Source organism: Lissotriton vulgaris, chromosome 4_1 (genome assembly GCF_964263255.1).
Source record: "Lissotriton vulgaris chromosome 4_1, aLisVul1.2, whole genome shotgun sequence".
Taxonomy (NCBI): domain Eukaryota; kingdom Metazoa; phylum Chordata; class Amphibia; order Caudata; family Salamandridae; genus Lissotriton; species Lissotriton vulgaris.
The window spans coordinates 565,685,798-565,710,614 of NC_141691.1; the positions used below are offsets into that span (position 1 = coordinate 565,685,798).

Here is a 24,817-nt window from a genome sequence, read left to right on the forward strand (position 1 = left end):
TGCTCGTCCACCAGCTATCCCCATGCACACCATCAGGGAAGCAACCAACCAAGACAACACCTTACAGTCAGTACTGAGGCGCATACAATCCAACAGGTGGAAGTACCACCCACAGGAAGAAGAAGAGGATCCCGCCACCAAGAAAGAACTCCAAGCATTCCGGCACGTCTCTGACGAACTCTCAGCAACTGATGATGGCCTCCTCCTGAGGGACCACAGAATAGTCATCCCGGCAACACTGAGACAAGGAGTAATCGACCTCGCTCATGAAGGCCATCAAGGGGTCGTATCCACCAAAAGAGCACTGAGAGAGCGTGTCTGGTTTCCGGCTCTTGACCAGATGGTCGAGGAGACATTGAAAGACTGTCACCCTTGTCAATTGACCAGCCACAGCAACCCGCCCGCACCTCTACAGATGTCCCCGTTGCCTGACGGGGTGTGGCAGGAGGTCGCCATGGACTTTTATGGACCCTTACAATCAGGGAAATACATAGTTGTCATCATGGACGAGTACTCCAGATTCCCAGTGGCCCAGTTCATATCAACCACCAGTGCCACTTGCACCCTCAAAGTACTTGAGGAAGTCTTCGCGACTTGGGGTGTCCCCAAGGTCATCAAAACGGACAATGGGCCCCCATTTAACGGTCATGAATTCAGCAACTTTGCGAAGCAAATGGACTTCCAGCACCGCAAGGTCACACCACTCTGGCCACAGGCCAACGGCACCGTAGAAAGGTTCATGTCCACCATCAAGAGAACCTTCCAGCAAGCCACGGCAGAGGGGAAAGACCTGCAGTCAGCACTGAACGACGTCCTTTGTGCCTACAGGACCACCCCACACTCCACGACAGGTCAGTGTCCGGCTACTCTCATGCTTGGGAGGACAATGAGAAACCGGATTCCAACATGGGACGGAGCACTGAAGAAGCCCCTCTCGGATCAGCAACTCAGAGACATGGTCGCAACCGATCAGCGCCATAAGGAGAAGATGAAAGAATATGCCGACCACAAACGGAGGGCCCGGTCACCCTCCCTCAAAGAAGGCGACAGAGTCCTTGTCAAACAAGAACAGCGCCACAAGACTGATTGTCGCTTCAAGGATGAGCCTCTCACAATCGTACAACAAAAGGGCACCATGGTGACCGCGGAATCAGAATATCGACGCATCACTCGCAATGCGTCTCACTTCAAGAAATGCCTTCCTGAGGGCCCCGCCTGCCTACCTGCAGCCCCCACACCTGAAGGTCAGGACGATCCAGAGTCTGGTGCACCCATAACTGAACACTCTGTGGCACGAGAACCAGCAGCTGAGAACGTTGTGTCTACACCGGCGAGACCCCGGCGTCATGTGCAGCCTCCGAAGAGACTGATCGTAGAGATGGACTAATCTCTGTTCTAATTGTTATCTTGTTAAGAAAGGGGGAGATGTAAGGGAGTTAGCAGTCCAGTAGCTGGGGTGGGCGGAGCTAGGTGGGCAGAGGGGAAGAGGTGGGGACAGGACAGGAAAGAGTTAGTTAGAGTAGGGACGGGGAACGACACAGACGTAAGAATAAAGAGTTGAATAAATCTACACGTGTCCGTGTGTATGATTGTAGTAGGACACTACACTGATAGTTAGCTCCCAGTAGGCCTGTGACACATAGTAAAACCCCTTTCAAACCACATTCCAAACAAACTGCTACAAACTGATTTGACTGTAACCTTCTTATTTAGGTAGTAAATTAAATACTAAGGGCAAGATGTTCGAACAACAGTAATAGCTTTTACCAATTAGGGATTATTTTGCGAATTGCTATGCGGTAATCCTTATTACCAATGTCCAAAAGGATTATTTAACCCCCCTATTCCCTAAATAGCAATTCACAGTCTGATGCAAATGGACCTACCTCATGAGTATTAACGAGGTAGGTCGCAATTTGTGATGCACTTTGATTCATTGGCATTACAGGAATGTTGGCCTGTTGGCGTCAGCAGATCATCATGTATGTGATTGCTTTTAAATAAAGCAATCTTGTATTTAAAAGTTGCCCGTTTTTATTAATGGAAAACAGGATGCGTTTAAAAAAGAATATAATGAAAGGTTTACATTTAATTTTGTAAGAGCACTGTCTGCTGTTAAAAAATATTTTTCCAACCATTCTCTAGGGAGAAAGGGTCTATTGGGGCCCCTTCCCACTTGCAAATGGGCTACCACCAATTTTGAGTTGGTGGGAAAGTCCGAATGTTTTGCGACCGCATGTTGGTTGCAAAACATTCATACTTATCAATGAGAATCGGTATTTGGAAGGGACACCCCAAACATGCCCCTCCCAAATACCGATTCGGAAACCCAAATTGTGATTTAGTAACAGGTTACCGAATTGCAATTTGGGCTAAGTACATTTGGAAATGCCTTTTTGCATTTTCAAACAGTCTAATTCTGCGATTCAGACTATTTGTGAACTCAAAAAGGCTTCGTACATCTAGCTCTAGGATAGGTACTGCCATAGTCAAGATATGCTGAAATAATAGCATTAACAAGTGTGATGCAAGGGTTAAAGAAAATAAATGGTGACATTTTATTTAGTGTAGTGAGTAGGCGAAAACTGTTTGGGACCACAGAACTGACCCGGGAATTGAAAGACGAATTTCTCTCTGTTTTGAACCCAAGAACCCAGATTTACTAACTCCTTGCAGTGGGTTTTCTTTACTTTTGTAACAAAATCCTGCACAAAGTGTTGTGGTGGTATTTCTTTTCTAGGCAAATCGGGATTTGCCTTGAAAAGTTGGCCAATATAACTAAAAGTAGTACCATGTGCTACTTCGATTCGATTCAAAATCTTTATTCGGATTGCAAGAAATCCATAAAAGCACAGTTTAAAATACAATTCAACATGTGCTACTTATGCATAAAGGTAATGTTCCCATGCAATCATCCAGGGAATTTGATGCAAATGCCGATCTACTAACAATTGTAGACAGGGTTTGTGCCAAATCCTTATCCCTCCTCAAGGCAGGCGTAACAGAGGATACATGTTTTAATTTGTCATAATTTTCGAACTCTGCATGTGTGCTGCATTAAAAGCATTCATAGACATTGGGAAAGTATTAATGTATACTTTTAGAGCTGATGATTAAACTGTGCAATCTCATATTGTATCCCTGTCTGCAATAATTAATGGTTTTGTAGTGTTTTAATGTATGGATTGGCAATAAACACAATTTGAGGTGGAATGCAACTACTGGCTCCTTAAGCACTAGCTACATTTTAAATATGAGTAAAAATTAAAGTGGAATGGCTGGATGAGGGTATTACTGGTTGCGCTTAGATGTTGAGCACTGATGACACAGAGGGGCTTGTGGAACACCACAAGATATAGTGTAGGACTGACCAAAACTATGGCCTAGTAAGACAATGGGGCCAATCCAGGCCAGGGCACATCAATGTTGATCTCTAGGAAATCCCCTGATAAATAAAGCATGATTAAAAGTGTCAATGGCTGAACAGTAGTCTAAAATATTCAGGATGGCTGTCCCACCAACATTTCCAGTCAAACAGAGGTAATCAAGGGCGACCCCCAGCATTGTTTCTGTGCCCAATTAGGTCAACATTAAAACCATATTGCAGAAGAAACCCCTTTTATTTTACACATTCTCTCATACAGAAGATCACAACTTTTTACGGCGTTTTAGCTACTACATGAAGCTGAGAAAAAGGGTAAAAAATGCCGGAATTGCAGGATTTATAGATTTTTCCTGCATTAATGGGTAAAGGTTCCCTTTTTCATTGCCCAAGCGAGCTGTCAGATCTTAAAGCAGAGCTTCAAAATCTTAGAGCTGCAGTTATCAAAGGGTATAATAGATGGATAACAAGTGCTGAGCATGTGACTACATGTCTGCCTGATTTTCCTTCCTGTAGCGAGATGGAGATGTCTAATTTTCTGAGAGCAGTATAACTTGAGCATGTTTTACCTATGACTGCTAAAGCAGATGTTGTTGACATTATCCTTAGGTCAGGGAAATGCTTGAAACCGTTTTTTCCCATCATCAATCAATCAATCAGATGTATTGTAAAGTGCGACTACTCACCCATAAGGGTCTCAAGCGCTGGGGGGGGGAGGGGGACTACTGTTTTTTGGCAGCTTGACGATGCTTCCCAAGTTTTCTATGCCAAGAGTCCTATTCATCTTGGAGAGGATCACAAGGAGAGCGGTGCAGGCAGTTGTTGGCGTGGTACAAGCAGCAGACCGGGAGTCGGTGGATGGACTGGTTGATACTTAACGTTGGTGGTCCCCTGTGAGCGGTCCATGCTGCAAAGCAGATACAGGCTTGTTGCAGCTTGCTCTGATTTCCAGTGCGAGCGGCCTGGTCTTTGTGCGAACAGACCTATTTGTGGCCCCGAAGAGCCCGAAAGCTTAATTTGAGCATGCTGAGCCACACCAAGGGTCCAGGACCTGAGGGGCACCACTTTGGGGTCAGGAATTTGCTACAGCTAGGTCCAGGACTGGGTTGGTGAGCCTTTTATGTCATTGAGGCTCAGATCAGGAGGCCAGTAGACTAGCCCTTGGAGTTACTCTGGGGTCCTGTGTTCAAGATGAAGTTGGATGTCTAATTCTTCTTCCTCAGGCCAGAGGGCAGCCAGAAGCAGGTCAGTACAACAGGGCAGAAGTTCCTTTAGAACAGCAGACAAGCAGCGAGGCAGTCTGGTTGTTCTCCGAGGTTCCATATTTATACCCAATTGTGCTTTTGAAGTGGGGAAGAAGCTTCTAGAGATTTCCATTTGAGGTCCCCAGTCACTCTGCCTTCACTGCCTGCTCCAGACTAACTACAGAGGGTATGTAGGCCTTTGTGTGGAGCAGGAGGCAGCCTTTTCAGGTGTGAGTGGAGCTGTGGCCAGCTCCTCGCTCTCTTCCTGCCAGTGAAGGCTCATCCAGACCGACCAAGCTCCCTATTGTGTTTGGCTTTCTAGGAGGAATACACAGAGCCCAACTGCAGATTGCACCCAGTCATGTGACCAGAGACAGGGTATAGGCACTAAATGGCTATGGCAAGATAATCTCAACTTTCTAAAGGTGGTAATTTCAGAAAGACAATTTAAAATCCAACTTCACCATAAGTTAGGATTTTAAATTGTGATGCCAGAGAAGCCAAACATGAGCAGATTATCTACTCCGTTTCTAAAATGCAAAAAGGAAACTCCAATATTATACTATGGGAGTGATAGGTCTTGCTGTAGTAAAGCAAATTTAAGAGTTTTTCACTACAAGGACAAGTAAAACTTAAAAGTATATGTCCTACTTTTTAAGTACATTGCACCCTGCGCTCTGGGCTGTCCAGGTCCTACCCTTGGGGTGACATATGTATTAAGAAGGAATGTTTGGACCTGGCAAAGGGTTTATTTTTCCAGGTCGTAATGGCTGTTTAAAACTGCACACATAGAGGCTGCAATGGCTGGTCTGAGACATCTTTAAAGGGCTAATTAAGAGGGTGGCACAACCAGTTCTGCAGACCCACTAGTAGCATTTAATTTACAGACCCTGGGAACATGTAGTACCACTTTACTGAGGGCTTATAAGTACCTTAAATATGCCAATTGGGAATAAGCCAATATTTCCATGTTTTGAGGAGTGAGCAGTGACACATGCACTTTACCACTGAGTTGCAGTGGTAAAGTGCTCAGGGTCCTAATCCCAGCAAAAACAAGGTCAGAAGAACGGAGGAGGAAGGCAAAACGTTTTGCGGAACACCACGCTAAGGCTGGCAGGTCTAACACAGTGTGTGTAGCTATCATGATGCAAATGTCAAGTAATTAAAAAATATATTGTAATGTCGCATGGCTTCAATGTAATGGCAGCCCGAGACCTGTGAATTTAAATGCCATTCCTTCATTACACTTGCAGAGCAGGGGGTGCTTAAACACTTCTAAAACAAGCACACCAAGGAAAAAAGACATGCTCACAAACACTCTTAGTATTTACTACAGCTTAAGATGTTTCTAACGCATTCACAGTTTCTTGAATAACATACAGATGTAATACCAATATATTCCCTATGTTCTGAGTTTCAAATCCGTACCAAAATGGAGCACGACCCTTTAACACTGTACATGTTTTACTACCTCTAGTTGTGATTACGATCAATCATTACAGGACAATATTTGTTTTGATAACAGACCACCTGCAGCCTATTAGTAATATGTGCAGACTCCTACAGCTATTATTAAAGAGGCTACCATCCTTCTCGGATACACTGTTGAAAGACCTAGGGTCTGTTTTAGAAATGGGTAGTAATGGGAAAGTATCATTTCCTGGATGCATTTTTATCTTCTAAGGTGCTATCGATCACAGGAAGTTATTCTTTCGAGATAGTATTGTGGAAAAACACTCCAGTGCTACCCTTTTACAGTGAGTTAGTACATGCACCTGGTTACGGCATGTTAATTCTATCCACACCGATTAAAATTGAAGATCTCTTGACGTCCAGTGAAATCTTGGCCTAGATGAGACTCTAATTTGACCTAGGAAGTGTGCAATGTGTGTGAAACTAAAGCAACATGTCCTGAAAGTTACCTTGCAGCAGTATAACTAATGGACAATGCTGTTCATGGACAGTGCCGATACTGATGTCCCTGGCAGCCTGGGAAATCTCCATTATGATTTACTAATAGGACATTACATTTAAAAGTGAACGCGAGTTACAGAACAACTTAAATTGAAACAAAAAATACAGGTGTATTGAATTTTCCACATGGCTGGAACTAATACCCGTCTCCCATACTCTATATCCAGGCGCTAGTATTAATATGTGAGCGTGAGTATTACTCTAATTACGTTTTTTTTTTTACAAGACTAGACAAGTCATTTCGACTTAAATTTTCTACATTTTCATCAACAGTGGGAGCATCAACATAGGTGTTTTCTGTTTCTATACTGTAAGGGACACATTTAACCTTTTTTTATGCAAGGCAGCAAGACAACTTACAGCACAGCACTGCGCAACAGGGAGAGGCTGTAATGCAACACATCGATCAAGGTATGGTCCATTCCTGTCCTGTGCTACTGCACAACTCCAACCTAGCATTGTTATAGGCGCTGCATAAAAGGAAGAGGGTTGGAATCCACCGTATGGTAAGACAGCGACTTACCCTGCCTTGCATTACTCCAGATTAACCAAGCAACACATGGTCATGCAAGGTGGCCTTGCGTGGCTTGGTAAAGTTCCTTCTTGGTTTTGGGTCATCCTGCATCCCTTTGCATGGCGCGCAAGACAGCCGCAAAACCTTAATAAATCTTGGTGTGAATATTTATCACACTTTTACGGGCCAGTCAGTGGCGGCTCTTCCGCTATGGATGGCGGGGCAGCGTCGCTCCACTGCTTTTAAGCAGTGCCAAGTAAAAAAACATAAAATGATAACTTAGACTTATTATCATTTTATGCTTCATGCCCTCCTGCTTTCTGGGTGAGTGGGTGGTGCTGCTCTGCTCTCGCCAACAGGTTAGGAGTGGTTTGCCCTCTCCTAAGTGCGCATTGACTGTTTGGTCTGCCCTTATGAGTACTTTCCCCATTCTCCATGAAGGCTGCATTACTGCCTCCATGGAGACCATGCCCACCCCTTGGCTGAGGGCTGTGTCACGGTGCTCAGACCAATCACAAGGCTGCTCGCTTAGGGGAGGGAGCCTGATTGCCTGCTTCTCATTCCGGGAGTAGGAGGCAGGAAAGCAGGTGCAGAGACACGGGACCAGGCAGCAAGGTCCGTTTTTTTTTTTTTTTTTTTTTTTACTCCACCCGCGCGACCCTTTACCGACATGCCCCCCCCCCCTCACCCAGCGACCCCCTGTGCCCCTGTACCCGCCCACCCTCTGTGAGCAATGCCGGCTGCCACTGGTGCAGGTGGGCTGGATTAGAAGATGGCATCAGATCACAGTTGTACCTGCATTCATAAAGGAGATTGAAGGTTACCATAGGTTAGTTAGTAATACATTATAACAGTGAATATGCCATAAAACCGTGTCTAGTGTGCTTGGGAAATAGTGGCTGTGGAAAGCACAGAACTGCAAAAGGAGAGATGCAGTTGGGCATCAGGCAGTGGAGAAAGGGGCGAGGTTAACATACCCGCAATATCCTTTTCTGGCGCACTCACTACAAACTGATGTTTCAAGGCCAAGTAAATCCACAACAAACAAACCCAGTCGAACAAATTGTCTACACAAGTCCTGTATTTTAAAGAAAAAACATCAGGCAGTTCACCATGAGTTTGGAGCGTGGTGCAGTTTGTTCCTGCATTGTTTTGCCAAAGTGAGACCACAGGACTTTACTTAATTCTTCCAAAGGGCATCATAGGGGGTTTGCTAAATATATGTGACTTTCAAGGAGCCGGTAATGTTTTTCCTCATTTTCAAGCTTACAGGGCCATGTAATTAAGATAATACTCGTTTGAATGTGTCCCCTATCCAAAAGTGGGTATTTATTTCACATGACATAAAGGGATCCATTTGATGTCCAGAGGAGTACCCGCCTAGTGAGTTGTTTGCACGTTTGCATGTTATACCTATGAGAATGCACACTGATAACAAGTAACCTAATAATTCCATGAAATAGTTATATTACTAAAACATTTGGAAGAATATGCTCTATGACAGTACCTAAAATTAAACGAAATCAAAAGAATGTGGGAGTGATCAACACGATGGAACTATGAAAGAGATTTATGACAATTGCAATGGTTGCTCCCAGATACAGCTGAACACTATAAAACGTTGTACTTTTTATTTTTCTTTGTCAGGGTCTCCAGGATAACTATGTTGCCTTATATAAATTCGTCCCACAAGAGACTGAAGATCTGGAGATGAGGTACATTTATTTGTTTAGGAAGCAAAGTGTTACAGTACTGCACAATAAAAGCAGTTTTTGATTTTTGCAACATTTATCTGACTCCCAGAAGCAGTCTATTATTATAATTGTTTAAACTAAAGAATTCCTGTTGAGAGTGCTGCATCGTGACCACGTAAACCTCATTTAGAGGAGTTTGGAGAGAAGTAAAGATGCTACGACTGAAACAGAACAGGCTGTCGATTTATATCTGTTGCAAGGGAGGCTGGTTATTGTCCATATTACATATAGGTAATCCCATTATTCGTCCAAGGCCTTACTTTAGACACCTAATACTTGTACACACCTTTAAGTCACAACAAAAACATGATCCATGAAAAAGGAGTACTACAGCACTCACTACAACAATCAATCAACATGAAGTGCTTCCACTTCTCTTAGTAATTTACAGATCCAACAATTCAACGACAAGTGCCAAGTACTTTTTTCTCCCCCTTTGAAGCTTGTATTTTCAGCCCTGGCTTCAGATTTGTAGCAGAGTCGATGCACCTAATACAGGGGGCTTATCATGGCTCTTCTCTTCTCTCCCGTTGATTGATCAGATTTACAACAGTGAGACATAATCACATCCCACTTGTACAAGGACTACCCACGTGTTATATATGACACCAATTTAAAACTGATCCCCAATACTCAGAATAGTATTTTGTAACAGCTGGACAAACTACATGCACCATAAGGGTGTTGTTGGAGTATACAACTTTATCCTATGATGCATCGTGGCCGCTCTATTGACCTTCAAATACAGGACCAGCCATACTGAACCGCCTCGTATAGCCTTGAAAAAGTCACTTGTGTGACGAAACATGTGTCGGCTGTTTTTCCTGACTGGCTGTTTTTCCTCACTGAAAATACAGGCTTTAATGGTAAAAAATCTTGTCTCTAGTCGTTGAATTGTTGGATCTGTAAATTACTAAGAGAAGTGGAAGCACTTCATGTTGATTGATTGCTGTAGTGAGTGCTGTGGTACTCGTCTTTCATGTTAACATGGAGGTCTTTAGATTAAAGTGTATTATGCATTCATGGTGGTATAATGCATTTGTACCATATAACACTACATTGAAAGAGATTTCCTGTACAATTTTGATTACTGACACAGTGACACATTACAAGAAAAGTGCGATCAAAGTACCATCACTACCCGTTCTAATTGTTTAAAAAACATGATCCATGCCTTCCCTTCCATGATATTCTGAATAGGTGTCCTCAACCCTCCCTCCTCGTACAACTGCACAGGCTCAGAAAATAAGGTTGCAAACAGATTGGTGAGCGGGAGTAAAGCATGGGGCGAGGAAGAGAAAATCAGAATAATGAGACTACCTGTAAGTAATCTGGACAATTCTTTCTGATTTCATATCCTAGTCTGTGTCCTTACATTAGAGGACTTAACCAAGCAAAAAATCCAGCTTTGGCAAAGATTAACACAGAAGTGGATCAATCAGAATGAAATACCAATGTGAGATCTTCAATGAAAACACTAAACTCTCCTTAACCAGAAACAACAGACAGACCCAAGTGCCAAACAATGAATGATAGTGAACCTGGACATCAAGTCTATACTGAGACACACATTTAGACGGTACAGCCCAAGCAGCTGCCAAACAAATGTCAGTGAATGAGACCCCCTTTCCCTTAACCCACAAGTACATGCCTTGTAGCAAAACTTCCTTGAATGTGTCTAGGTAACTGCTTTCCTAAGAGCTTGTAAACAATGTTGTATTCACCCAGTGATTCAGAGTAGAGGAATAAGGGGCCAGCACCTTACCTACAGCACTAAAGAGTGAATGAGGCAACAATATCCAAACAATTTGCACTGTCCTATACACGTTTAGAGAATGTAAAGCTTATTCTTTCCGAGTGGATTTGAATAGAACATTAGGAGAAATATTTCAGCCTCTATGTTAAATTTGGATAAAATCTTGGGAACGAAACCTAGCCCAGAGAATGAATCATTCTGTCAAGAAAGACACGAAGGGGCATATTATCAAGAACGGCGATAAAATATCGCATTTTAGCGGCAGGAAACTGCAGCTAAAGCGGCGATAATGGGCTTGATAATAGGCTCTTGTGGATTCCCAAAGCAGCCCAGGTTCTGTTGTTAACCTGGGCTGCTATGGAAATTCACAATGACCTATTATCAAGCCCATTATCGCAGCTTTAGCTGCAGTTTCCTGACGCTAAAGCGGCGATAATTTTATCACTGTTCTTATTAATATGCCCCAAAGTTAGGGAGCATGAAGAAATGATGAATGCAAATCCCCTAATCTTATGGGCGAGGTGACAGCGGTTAGAACAAAGGTTTAAAAAGCTGAAAAGTAAGAGAAAGTTTATTCAAAAAGTCAAAGGTAGCAACTTTAGGAATAGGGTATGAACCATCCATGACTCTCTAAAGGTCCTGATGACTGTCCACAGAGCCTTCAATGCGGAGGAGACAAGCCCCAGACAAACCCAAAGGAGCTGAAGGATCAAAACTGGGTCGCATACCCAAAAAGCTAAACCCTTTCCCAAACAACAGTTCTAAAAAGAAGCTCAATTGTTGTTATAGGAGTACCTCACAAATCAATATTTAGTCTTTCTGTGAAAGCACAACCACATATTTGGTCTGAGGTTTCATCAGGTTGTAGTAATTTATAGTTGGGGAGGGAGATTTTGAGAGCAAATGCAGAGAATGTCAATTGCTTTCAGGAGGCTGCTGTTTAACTATGAGGAGTAATGAAGGAGTACGCACCTCTTGAGCTGAACCCACCCCACGTTACTGAAATCCCATTGCCAACATTTCTCAAAATCTGGTCTAACTCACCTATAATGAGAAAAGAAACACCAGAGAGCAATGAAGATTAGTCAGTAACCTGCATATTGTCCTAGCATCTCCTTCCTCATCCCTTTCCATCCATCCTGAGAATATTTCGAAATGGCAAGCGTGTGTTTCTATTTCATTTATCAAATCTCAGAACCATTCCACACTACTAGAGAATGCCAACTCTTCCATAGCTTTCCAAACACAACTTGAAAGTACACCCCACCCCCAGACCCTGACAAATAATTCCAGCTAACATTTGGATACCAACCTCCAAGGAATTACCAACATGATGCTCCATCTATGCCTATACATCCATTCTCTATAAAAAAGGAAGGTTTCTCTCTTGTTGGTGTACATTGAATTATTCAGTGAAACCAACCCTTTTCAGTGAAACCAACTACTCAATCCCTAGATTTGAGGAGGAAGAAGGCAAATATCCTGCTTTCAAAAATGGTAAACTCTATTTAAGCATGGTACGGAAAAAAGCAAGGCAACACTATTAGGTGATTCCAGAAGAACAATGGGTCTTATTCACTAACTGTCTAAGCTTTATTTCAGAATCACTTCAAATTTCTTAAGGACCTGGCTTCAGGGCTCAATATGAAGCCTCTGGCATGGAAAGACAGCTGCATTTATAAGAGGGGTCAAATGTGTGTTGGGCGAGTCCTTTCTAGGTACACAGCTTTCTTGCTTTCAGAGTCATAGCAGGAGGTACAGGCCCTTTATGTTCACAGCTCTTGCCTTTCATTCACTAACCCTTATCTGCTGTTTATCCCAGCAGTAAAGGAGGGACGTCAAAAAAGGAAAATTAGTTGTGAGATGTAAGCTAAGTCTGGCAGTTTTGCTTGCTGTTCCTTTTGTAACAGGACCAAGCCTGGTTTGCAAATAAATGTCTCGTCTATCTGGAGTAACAAAGTGGGGAAAAACATTATTGACAGGAATAAGGCCTAAGTAATTTTCAGTGGCTGAGATTAGTGCAAGCAGACCATCCGTCACATTTTTATTTTTCTGAATAAGATGCCCTATGTAATACAAATAAGCCCAAATATACCGGACCAACTTAAGCTAAACCCCACTGAGAAGGCCCGACATGCCTGAAACCACTATGGGGAAGCTTGTGTTCCTGTTTTGAGAGGACTAAGTCCGGCACTTTGGGTTAGACTGGTCCTACTGGAACAAGGCCAAGTCTAATTTGCATATGGCTGGTGTCTATTTGTAATGGCATAGTGTCTATTAAATGATATACAATGGTATTTTTTGTGTTTCAAGCATCCCAGACAGAAAATGAGTCACGCTGAAGTAAAGTGATTTGCTTTTAAAAACACAATTTGGTCACGAGGCAAAGCCGTATTTTAGCAAAGTTTTTTTTCCTCACACCTTGTGCAATTCAAACACTGAAATATTTCTTTCTCTCTCCAGTTTAACACCAAAGAATAATGGTTTGTGGGTGATGATCTTTCAGATGTTAAATTTCGACTTTCCATTCAATAACGCTGTCTTGCAGAATTAATATATTATATGTAAAATTAATGTGAAACTATATATAAGATGTCTTTCAATAAAATGTTTGCATGATTTAGTACTGAAAATAGTAAAACCAAAATGGGAAATATTTTTAAGAGCACATGAGCTCATCAGAAAACTGATTAAATAAAAAATGCAACTGATATGTCCTGCAGGATAAATATTGAAGTTTATGGATGCATGGTGGTCCTTTTCAAGATGGCTTTGAACACCAGTTTTCACCAAAGCCAATTTACTTGAATTCACCTTGGATTTCAACCTCACCCTCAAAGAATGGGGAGAGGATGTAGCCTTATGGCTAGAGCGGTTGACCTCGAAGCTGGGCAACCGGGTTCAAGTCTCGGCAACAACGCTGAATATCTTGTGATTCTGGGCATATCACTTAATCTCCCCGTGCCTAACAAAAATGAATGTGTCCTTCTGTAATGAAACTGGTACTATGTAAAGTGCTCTCATACCCGATGTTTCGGGTCTAGTTCGTGCTATATAAAACTCTAAAAAAAAATAAAAAACATATAATGGCAAAAAAACACAAAGACAAAGGTACAAGATCTCTCTTCTAAAGAAAGTGAAACCATTTCTTCCAGAAAGGGACTTCACAACTGCTGTTCAAACATTTAAACTCTCGCATTTGGATGGTGGCAAAGCCCTGACCATTGCCCCACAGACTCTATACTACCACTCTCTAAGAACATCCTAAACATTGCAGCATGTCTCTTTCAGGACCTGAGGAAATGTGATCACTTCACACCCATCCTGATGGAACATTAGCTTCCCTTGCCAGATTCCACCATCTTCAGATCTAGATGCAACATTTAAAAAGCCATGATGACTAGCACCCTGCTTATCTTGCAGACAAACACACTGTCGCTGGCAGTTTTGAGCACACCTGCAACGAGAACAGCATCAGACTGCAGATTAAGAAGTCTTGAAAAGAAAAAGACAAGGCACCAGGCCTTTTCCACCTTTGCCCCCCAGGACCTGGAACAACGTTTCTAATCCCAATAGGACCTTCCTAACACTGTTCCAGTTTAGAAAGAATTGAATACATACCTTTTTAAGGAACACTACATTACAATGCATTAACCGCCCACTTATCAGCTACGGATCACTGACACAACAAAAATATCGACTTCCTATCTTCAAACACGTAAGTACAAAAATATCGACTCCAAAATATCGAGTGTAAAAAATATAGACTGTCAAAATATCGATTTTTTTAAATGTCTTAAAAGTAAATTAAAAGTAATATAATATTAAATTAAATTAATTTAAACATATTTAAAATACTTAAATAAACGTAAAATTGAGAAATAATTAATGTAACAAAAAAATCTATATATTTTAAATACATATATATATATATATATATATATACACATATTACTTACAAAACATATACAATATTTTTACCATAGGATAGCGAAAGTGTTACATTTACCGTAACGACTCCAGTGAGTGCAACAGTAGGGAAAGCATTTGATAGCGTAGGGGTAAAAATTACTATTCCTACTCCGAAGAGTGCAACAGTAGGGAAAACGTTGGATAGTGTAGGGGTAAAAATTACTATTCCCACTCCAGTGAGTGCAACAGTAGGGAAAGCTTTGGATAGCGTAGGGGTTTAAATTACTATTCCAACTCCAGTGAGTATAACAGTAGGGTAAGCGTTGGATAGCGTAGGGATAAAAATTACTATTCCAACTCCAGAGAGTGCAACAGTAGGGAAAACATTGGATAGCGTAGGGGTAAAAATTATTATTACCACTCCAGAGAGTGCAACAGTAGGGAAAGCTTTGGATAGCGTAGGGGTAAAAATTACTATTCCCACTCCAGTGAGTGTAACAGTAGGGAAAGTGGTAGATAGCGTAGGGGTAAAAATTACTATTCCCACTCCTGCGAGTGCAACAGTAGGGAAAACATTGGATAGCGTAGGGGTGAAAATTACTATTACCACTCCAGAGAGTGCAACAGTAGGGAAAGCGTTGGATAGCGTAGGGGTAAACATTACTATTCCCACTCCAGCGAGTGCAACAGTAGGGAAAGCGTTGGATAGCGTAGGGGTTTAAATTACTATTATAACTCCAGTGAGTGTAACAGTAGGGTAAGCGTTGGATAGCGTAGGGGTAACAAGTACTATTCCAACTCCAGTGAGTGCAACAGTAGGGAAAGCGTTGGATAGCGTAGGGGTAAAAATTACTATTCCCACTCCAGTGAGTGCAACAGTAGAGAAAGCGTTGGATAGTGTAGGGGTTTAAATTACTATTCCTACTCCAGTGAGTGCAACAGTAGGGAAAGCGTTGGATAGCGTAGGGGTAACAATTACGATTCCCACTCCAGTGAGTGCAACAGTAGGGAAAGCGTTGGATAGTGTAGGGGTAAAAATTACTATTCCAACTCCAGTGAGTGCAACAGCAGGAAAAGCGTTGGATAGCGTAGGGGTGAAATTACTATTCCAACTACATTGAGTGCAATAGTAGGGCAAGTAAATACTTCTTATTTAAATATAAATAGTAACACCAATTACAAATTAATTAAACTATTTTACAATTGTGTTAAATATATTAAATAATCAATTTAAAATACAAATACAATTATTTAATAATAAAAATTACCTACTAATACTAATTATTTACCTATTAATAATAAAATATTCAACAATTTAAAGGTATTTTGAAAAATTAACTCAATACATTTTTTATTCAAAAATGTAATTACTTACAATTAAATTACTTCACAAGCTATTCCCCTAAAAACACACCACCCACTACAGAAATTAATTTACTAAAAGTAACATAATTATCAATTAATCAATTACAATAAAGTACAAAATATATTTTAATTAGTTACAAATTATTAATTAATTTACAATTAATTCTAAATAAATACCAATAATTAAAATAACATATTTAATTAATTATAATGAAATTACTTCCCACCCTATTCCCCTATAAACCCACAACCGACTACAGAAACAAAATTAATAACATTAACATATTTATCAATTAATCAATTAAAATGTATTACCAATTATATTTTATTTAATTGCAAATTTTTAATTATTTAATATATATTTCTAAATAAATACCAATAACTAAAATAACATATTTAATTTATTATCATTTAATGACTTCCCACCCTATTCCCCTATAAACCCACATACCGCTACAAAAAATAAACTACTAAAAACAAAATATTTATCAATTAATCAATTAAAATTAATTAGCAATTATATTTTAATTAATTACCAATTAATAATAATTTATTAATTAATTATAAATAAATAGCAATAAATAAAATAACATATTTAATTAATTATAATTAAATTACTTCCCACCCTATTCCCCTATAAACCCACAACCCGCTACAGAATAATATTACACAAAAATTAAATATTAATATTAACTTACCTTAAATTCGATATTTTTGTTGTCTATATTCTGTCTAATCTATATTATGTCCATTCTATGTTTTTGAATCGATATTTTTGCTATTCTAGTCGATATTATTTTTTTCTAGTCAATTTTTTTGTAGGCTATATTATGTCTAGTCGATATTATGTCTATTCTATATTTTTGACTCGATATTATGTCTAGTCGAAATTAAAAACTTGATATTTTGACTAGGGACCATCAGCTACCTCTTCTTTCACCTGTCTACTTAATTATTTATTTATTTTATTTAAGGAGTTTTATATAGCGCTAGCCTGACCGGAGGGTATCGGAGAGCTTCACAACAGTTTTAGAGCAAGATCCATACAATAAACAGTATTCTGACTTATAAGATTGGTAGACCAAGTGTGCTGAGCCAGATCCATACAATAAACAGTGTTCAGACATATAGGTTAGGTAGTCCAAGTGTGTTGAGCCGCATTGAGGTAGTATGTGAGTCCTGGGATCTCTCGTATTTTGTATGTTGTCTTGGGGGTTGATACAATAAAGCAGGGTTCAACAAAATAGGTTCGGAGATCCAAGTGTGCTGGGCATCAATTGAGGTCGTCCGTGCGTCCTGAGACAACCTCAAAGAGAGCACGCTGTCTTGGGGTTAAACCAAATTTGTGCGGGGAGGACAATTTGAGTAGCAGGGAGGAGGAGAGACTTAGAGCTACTATGTCAGGAAGAGATGAGCAGCATTATGGAATAGCGTGAGTCCTGAAATAACCTCTTAGTGTGCATGTTGTCTTGGGGTTGATAGAAAAAAAAAATCAGGGTTCAACAAGATAGGTTCGGAAATCTAAGTGTGCTGAGCAGCATTGAGGTTGTCCATGAGTCCTGAGAGAACCTCAAAGAGAGCATGTTGTCCTGGGCTTAAACCAAATAAAGGGGGGTAAGGAGCAATTGGAGTAGCAGGGAGGAGGAATGTCTTAGAGCTACAATGTCAGGAAGAGATAACGAGTAGGGAAAAGCGTGTTTGATGGTAGTTATCCATTTGGGAGGGAGCGGTTGAGGAACAGGATTTTAAGTTGTTTTTTTAATTTTGTGAAGGACGGGATGGTCCTGGTGTCAGCTGGAATGGCGTTCCAAATTTTGGGTGCATTCCCGGCGAAGGATTGTGCAGCAGTTTTTTGTTTGCGTGTTTTGAAGGGGGTGAGTCGTAGGGTACTGGAGCTCCTGAGGGTCCTTGTTTGACTAGCCCTCTTGAGTTTGGCAGCCAAGTACTCAGGTTTTCCTGTGTGGAGGGCTTTATGTGTGAGGCAGGCAGTTCTGTATCTGGCACTCAGTTCTATTGGGAGCCATTTTAGTTCTCTGAGTGCTGGTGAGATGTGATCGTATTTCCTGATTCCAGAAGCCATTCTGGTCACTGGAATCTTATTTTTGCAATGCTTATTTTTGATCCCCTATAGCTCTCCACTGCCTTTGTGCTAGATTCACACTATAAAATGCCACATATATACATACATGGGCATCAACAATCTCAATGCTCGTGTACCAGCCATATTGGAATGTGTTTTCTGAGTTAAGTTTCATTTCAGGGAGGTGTTCTTCATCCAAGTTACGACAGCTGCCATCCTTTCTTGGAGGGTGTGCCTGGTGATGTTGGGTTCCTTGGTGATGGAGAGGATGAGCTGAGTTTCTTAAATCTTTAAAATTGATTACTCTGGTTCTACTGATTAAATATTTGTTTTTTTGGTGTCAAAAGATTTATTACAATTTACTCTATTTTATTTTTCCAATACCTTATACATTGCTTCTAAGTTAACCCTGAATCCTTTGTGCCAAACTATCTGAGGCATTTAAAAAGAAAATATGAAACTTTGAAGTTTTATTTCTTAAGAGCAGGTAGTGGTCCCTGGGTCACAAAACATTTGTACATACCATTGCGATTCGGTATTAGGAAGGGACGCCCTAAACATTCCCCTTTCAAATACTGAATCGTTAAACATAAATTGTGATCTGTAACATGTTACCGAATCACAATTTGTACTCTGTACATACGTAAAAGCAGGTTTGCAGGTTGAAATGGCCCAATTTGTAGAATTGGGGTGTTACCCACCACATTAATGCTTTTGTACATATGGCCCTTAGGGCCATATATAGAGAATATAGGGATTGTGAGTTCCCATTTGTGGTTTATTGTGAATTGCAATTCTTAATGTACAAAAATGTACAAGTGAGTAATAGTGATTCCTAATGGGATTGCAATAGAACTTCCTCAGGAATATTACTGAGTTAAGTGGAAATTTGTGCTATCACAGGGATGGTTACCTGTTGGGTTCAGCAGACAATCATGTTTGTGATTGCTTTTTAATAAAGCAGTCTTTTTGTTTAAATGCAGCTTGTTTTCCTCAAAAGTAAACAGGATGCATTAAAAAAACTTTAAGATTCATTTTTTAAGAGTAGACAGTGGTCACTTGGACCTTCTCTTAAAAAATATTTGTTTCAACATTCACAAAGGGGAGGAGTTCCCATGGGACCCTCTCCCATGTGTGAATGGTTATCACCACACTTGAGGTGTTGATAAGAAATTAATGTTTTGCTACCATAATTTAGTCGCAAAACATTCATACATAGCACTGCAATTCAGTATTTAGAAGGGACACCCTAAACACGCCCATTCGGAATACTAAGTTGTTGAACGCAAATTGTGATTTATGCTTTATACATATGTAAAAGCATGTTTGCTGTCAAGAACAACTTAATTCTGTAAATCGGGCCATTACAGACCACAGAAATAAATGCTTTTTTACATATGATCCTAAGTCTCTTGCCAAGCTGTCTATATGGGACACTAAAAACAGGAGGGATTCAGAGCTGTATCTTTTTTATCTGTCAAGACAAGAAAGAGGCTAAAAGGAGCAGTTTGGATGAATAGAAATTTGGCAATGGGTTGGCTGTTATTCGATAAGCTTCATATTAGAAGTAAGAACTGCTACACGTTTGGGAATGAGCATTTAATACAGAAACTTTATATATTAACCCTATTAAGTCGTAAATTAATTAGAGATTGAAAAAAGGGCATACCTTTAATTAATTGTATAGGTCTTCGTTTATACTTATAGCCATCAACGTGTTTTTGTGGGAAAAAATAGCTTTCTCTGTTTTCACAGCCACAGACTAAAAATACACAAAATTGGTCCTCGGTGATACCCCTGTCCATCTGTTCTTCAACAGCCACTATTGTATGCTTTGTAGTTTTAAAGCCCAGATGCTGTAAAGAGTAGCCACCAAAAGTAGAATTTAGAATAACGATCTTCAATATTTCAGGAATACCAGTACAATCTACACAGGAATATATGTTTGGCTGTGATGTGCATTCTAATCATATAATAACAAGCAATATAGAAAAGTAATGCAAAGGAGGACATTCACAATACGCAATGCCTTTTAGTAATGGTTAATTTGTTAGCAGGTGCTGCTCTGTTAGAAGCGAAACTGTGCATTTTAAACCAGTATATGTCATTGTTAATTGCAGGCCAGGAGACAGGCTCACTATTCTTGATGACAGTAATGAAGACTGGTGGAAGGTAGGAAAACTGATACACCATTTTTCTGAAAACGTACCCGACACTCAAAGCAAACTGATGAAGATGGTACCTGAAATTACTTCAGTTTCGTTATTTTTTATAGGGAAAGATTGAAGAAAAAATTGGATTTTTCCCTGCCAACTTTGTTCAGAGAGTGCAGCCAGAAGAGAGGATTTTCAAGTGCACGAGAACATATATAGGATGCAAGGAGCAGGGACAAATAACTCTGAAAGAAAACCAGGTATGTGCACTTTATACTACCCGTTCCCCTAGAGTTCAATTGTAACTGTAATTGTATTTGCGTGTCACTGACAACGCGCCAAAGTGCATTCTGTGGGTAAATGGTTGTGTGGCTGTTATATTTGCAATGAGGTTTCGGTGGTTAGTGTTTTAGTGTTGTGTCTGAGTGAGTAGAGTGGTGCTCTTATATATCTTGGGATGCAGAACTTAAGAGGGTAGTGGTGGGAAGAAGAATGAGAGAGCACACATAGTTGATAAAAAAATTTAAGTGTTCAATCAAGAAGCCAGTGTCTGTGTATTTATGTCTTTATCGCCACCAGAGTAGTTATGGCTAGGTTAGAGTTTCCATAGGAAAGGCATTTTTTGTTTTGATAATTACTTTGGTGCTGTTTATAGAATTTGGAAAACTTCCCCAAAAAAGTAAATTCACTTTGGGCTCTTCTTGGGTGGTTTTGTGCAGATCCATCTAGTAGGGTTCCATGAAAACGATGGGGGGCAAAATTGCAATTTCACATTTTAATTCCCATAGGTTTATTTACTCCTTGATACAGAACAAAACGGCTGAAGGGAATTACACCAAATTTGACAATAGGATAGAAATGTACTCAAGAAAGTACCTTTGCTGGGTTAGGTGTAATTTCAATCAGTAGTTTTCGAGAAATTGTTGTTTAAAAAGGTGCTCAGGTTTGATATGAAGAGGCAACATTTTAGAGGGAACTATCCTTTACATCGCGGTTATTACACTGCGATGCATTTAGAACTGAGCCGTTACACGCAAGTCGTTACATCGACTTGTGCTGGATGGCACTATAACCTAAGGAATAGTAAGGTTTTCTATTCCAACACCTTCCCTACTGTAAGTAGGCTGGTGTTGGTATAGTGAATCTTACTATTCCTAAGTCCAGCGCCCTCCAGTGCAAGTCATTGTAACGACTTGTGTTGTAAAAACTGCCATGTTACATACCGTGATCATTTTGATCGCTTTGTAACATCACATATTCCATTTTAGAGATATCTAGACCATTAGTTTAAGAATCCTCCACAGATTGGTGAATCAATGGAGGATTCATGAATCCAATTAGAAAAAAGGTAACCCATTGTACTACGGAACATTTACTCCCAACATTCATTGGGAATTCATGAATCCAGCTGTGGAATCATTATTACATTGCATTCTGATTGGCTTGTCATCACAGACAAATTTCTGTTGCAGTCATCATTACCCTACTTGAAGCATGTTCCGTAGTACAATGGGTTGCCTTGAAGCACTGAGCACCGTGTTGGGATACCAAAAAGAAAAAGTGCACAAGGCTGCACTTCGAAGTTTCTGTAATCCGTAATTATGAAAAAAATATTATTTTCATGATATTCACAAACCCTATGATGGGTTCCTGAATAGTAGACCATCCAGAGCCTCAGGATTTTTTAATCCAGTGCAGCACAAAGTTTACAAATCATGTGCAAAAAGGATTTTAAAAAGTATTCAGTACACTGCTGCTGCATTTATCCAATGCCATACATAGGGGTTGGCCACACGTGGCAAAGTGGGAAAGGACCTGGCTGCTATCTGAGCCGTGTGGACAACCCCTGCTGTTCATGCCGAATGCTGTGTAAATCTGAGAATGACTAACCATAAAGGGTTGCACTGAGGGCCTTCCCACCCGGGCTGACCCTAGACCAGACCTTGTGCCCAAACCTGCTGTGCACGGCCTCCCATGAAGGGTTCATTGAAGGGAACTCATGAATGTGGTACATGATAAAAGAAAAGAGGCAGTCACAGAAAAAATGTTAACGTGAAGAAAGGAATAGTTTTAGGTTTTAACACCTCAACGCATCTTTAAAAAGCCTCGGATATTCACCTAAAACCTCACAGTTAAACTAAAGTTATGGTTACAAACTAAAAAAAAAAAAAAACACTGAAATTAACAACATATTATTAGGAGCACAATCCGTTACTCGCACAACAACCATATAAACTGTAACTCATTCCCTAAATGCAATGATTATGACTTTGCAATATTTGTACCAATAAACAATGTCAGAAAGTGAATGTAACAACACAAATTCAATCCATTTAATTAGTGATACTATATCCATAGTTACCTTTTCAGGGTAATGTGATATGTAATTTCATCTGTAAGATGAATTACAACATTTGTAATTGGATTTGTGTATATATGTTATAGCTAGGTGATAAAATGATCTGTCATCTATTATTCACTGGTCCTTCAAGGAACACTCCCAAATTCAGGTTATTTACATCATTCTCGTTTTTGGTGATTTCTCTAAAAGGGTTAGGGGTACCACCATTTGTTCATGTTGTGGGGGCTGTAGGGAGTTCTGCAAACCCAACAACATTAGAAAAAAAACAGTAAGTTTCCTGGGTCATTAAATCCATGACCCCTGGAGAATTTACCATATGGCTGCATTTTATGTTGTCTCAAGCTGTATAAAAAGATACATGTCTCTCTTGTGGTTGTTTTTATGGTTGCATTTTGGGCTGAATATGTTAAAAAAAAGAACTAGGTAAAGAACTAGAAACATGTTTCATATCTGACCTCAAATCAGGCACAGCAGCCAAAATCCGCTGCACACAGCCAATGGCCGTGTGTATCGAGGGGTTGGCTTTATGTATGGTTATAATGTATTATAAGGTATTACCGTACATTAAAAACACCTAGAAAACAAAGGTTGAAGTAATGTTATCGTTAGATCAAGAGGTCAGTTAAAAAATGCCATTTTAAACATACAAATCCACTGAAATTGACCAGTTAAAGTTATCACAAGTAAGTATAACTTAGGACCTAAGGTAGCAATAACTTGCGACCTCGCCATGCACTGCTAATTACCTTACATGTTACATCAATCATGACATCTTCTATGACATCATTGATAACATCATGGCAACATTCAGTATTAATTATGGATGAGAAAACTTCACGGTGGGGGCACAAATTATAGTTGCTTAGGGCACCATGAGACACGACAGGAGGCAGACCTGGGGGGTAGGGTCCCCAAGGCTAATAATGGCTCCGAAAGGGGGTTCCGAAGTTCAACTCCCTTATCTAATTATGGCCAGGCCCCAGGGAATAGAGTCCTTGGGGAAAATATCGGCCTCAGGATAAGTACAAACAGACTCTATATTGTGCTGTTATAAGTGTTCCTTGAAGGACAAGTAAATAATAGATGAGTGGAGGGCACTCGTTTATTATTTACATTTTGCGTTTTAAAAAACAAATCTGGAAGTCATCGTCTCTCCCTGGAAACCCACAGTTTTTTTCATAGGGGGCTGCAGGGGAGCCCTGGAGCCTTTTCAGACTCTGTGAGGGAGAGGCTGAATGCCCCTCGTTTTTTATTGAAATATCGACCTGGGAATGGGGTCTCTGCTGCCTATTAAAGGCTTCAGGAGAATGGCCAAAGTCTAAATACGATATGCACCGCCCCTTGGGGCCCTGGCCACCGGGGGGGAGTTAAATCACCCGGGAACACGCCACTTGCTTTCTTTTTAATTTACTGATAATATGCTGTCAAAATCATGTTTTTAAATATCAGGCCTATGGAGTCAGGGTATTCCTACCCTGCCCCCTTTTGTTTTTTTTACTTCTTTTCTCAGACGCACAGCCCCATCCCATTTTTCCCCCCAAAACACATACTGCCCCCCGGGCCGTGGTCCTCCTTGGCGGGGGGGAATAAAACAAGAGTAAGCAAGAGTAAGTTCCAGTGCTTGCTCTTTTTTTTATTTTGCAATGAATTGTAGATCTTTCACGAATTTGCAGTAAGAAAAATGTTAAATGGTTAAGTCCCACTAACAAGCCTAGGGGTTCAGGGTATCCCTAGGCTACTCTATGTCTTTTTGTTTTCATGTTTTAGGACTTAGGACTGAGTCTCGAGCCCTATGATGGCTGCCACCACTTCCTAGCTGTGGTGGCAGAAGCCAATCAAATCTCAGGATGAGAGCTGTCAGCTCCGGAGATCCATTGCGGCATGATAGATACACATTTATTTTAACCTTAATTTCTCCTAACATACTGAATAGATTTACACCAAAATAGACTAAGCATTGGTAAATGCATTAGGTTTCGCCTATGTGATTAAAAATAAGCGTTTTTTTGTAGCTTGCGGAGTAGTTTTACAATGTAAGTTACACAAAGTCTGTTTAGGTGTCATGACTTGTTTATGTACAAAAAGGCACTATATTGTGCTGTTACTAGTGGTTTAGTGTAGGTAAGTAATAGCAAACATTGTTTCAATGAAATGAAAGAAGAAAGGTATAGCAGTATTAAGTGTTTAGAAGAGTACTGACAACTTTTGGCCTGATGTCACTGCACCTGCTGCTCTATTCAAATCATGCCCCTGGTGCCTGCAAGATAACTGCATTTGTGACTGCCTATTTAGTTGTTAAATACAGCAATATTTGGTGCTTA

At 40.3% G+C, this 24,817-nt stretch overlaps 1 protein-coding gene across 1 annotated transcript in view; it reads left to right on the forward strand.

Moving 5' to 3' along the window:
• STAC (SH3 and cysteine rich domain) overlaps positions 1–24,817 on the forward strand; it is a 937,744-nt gene that overhangs the window by 802,298 nt on the left and 110,629 nt on the right. Inside the window, exons 8-10 of the mRNA XM_086964753.1 lie at positions 8,762–8,829; positions 20,102–20,153; positions 20,257–20,394. Of these exons, the coding sequence (XP_086820879.1) occupies positions 8,762–8,829; positions 20,102–20,153; positions 20,257–20,394 (258 nt within the window). The remainder of the gene's footprint in view (positions 1–8,761; positions 8,830–20,101; positions 20,154–20,256; positions 20,395–24,817) is intronic.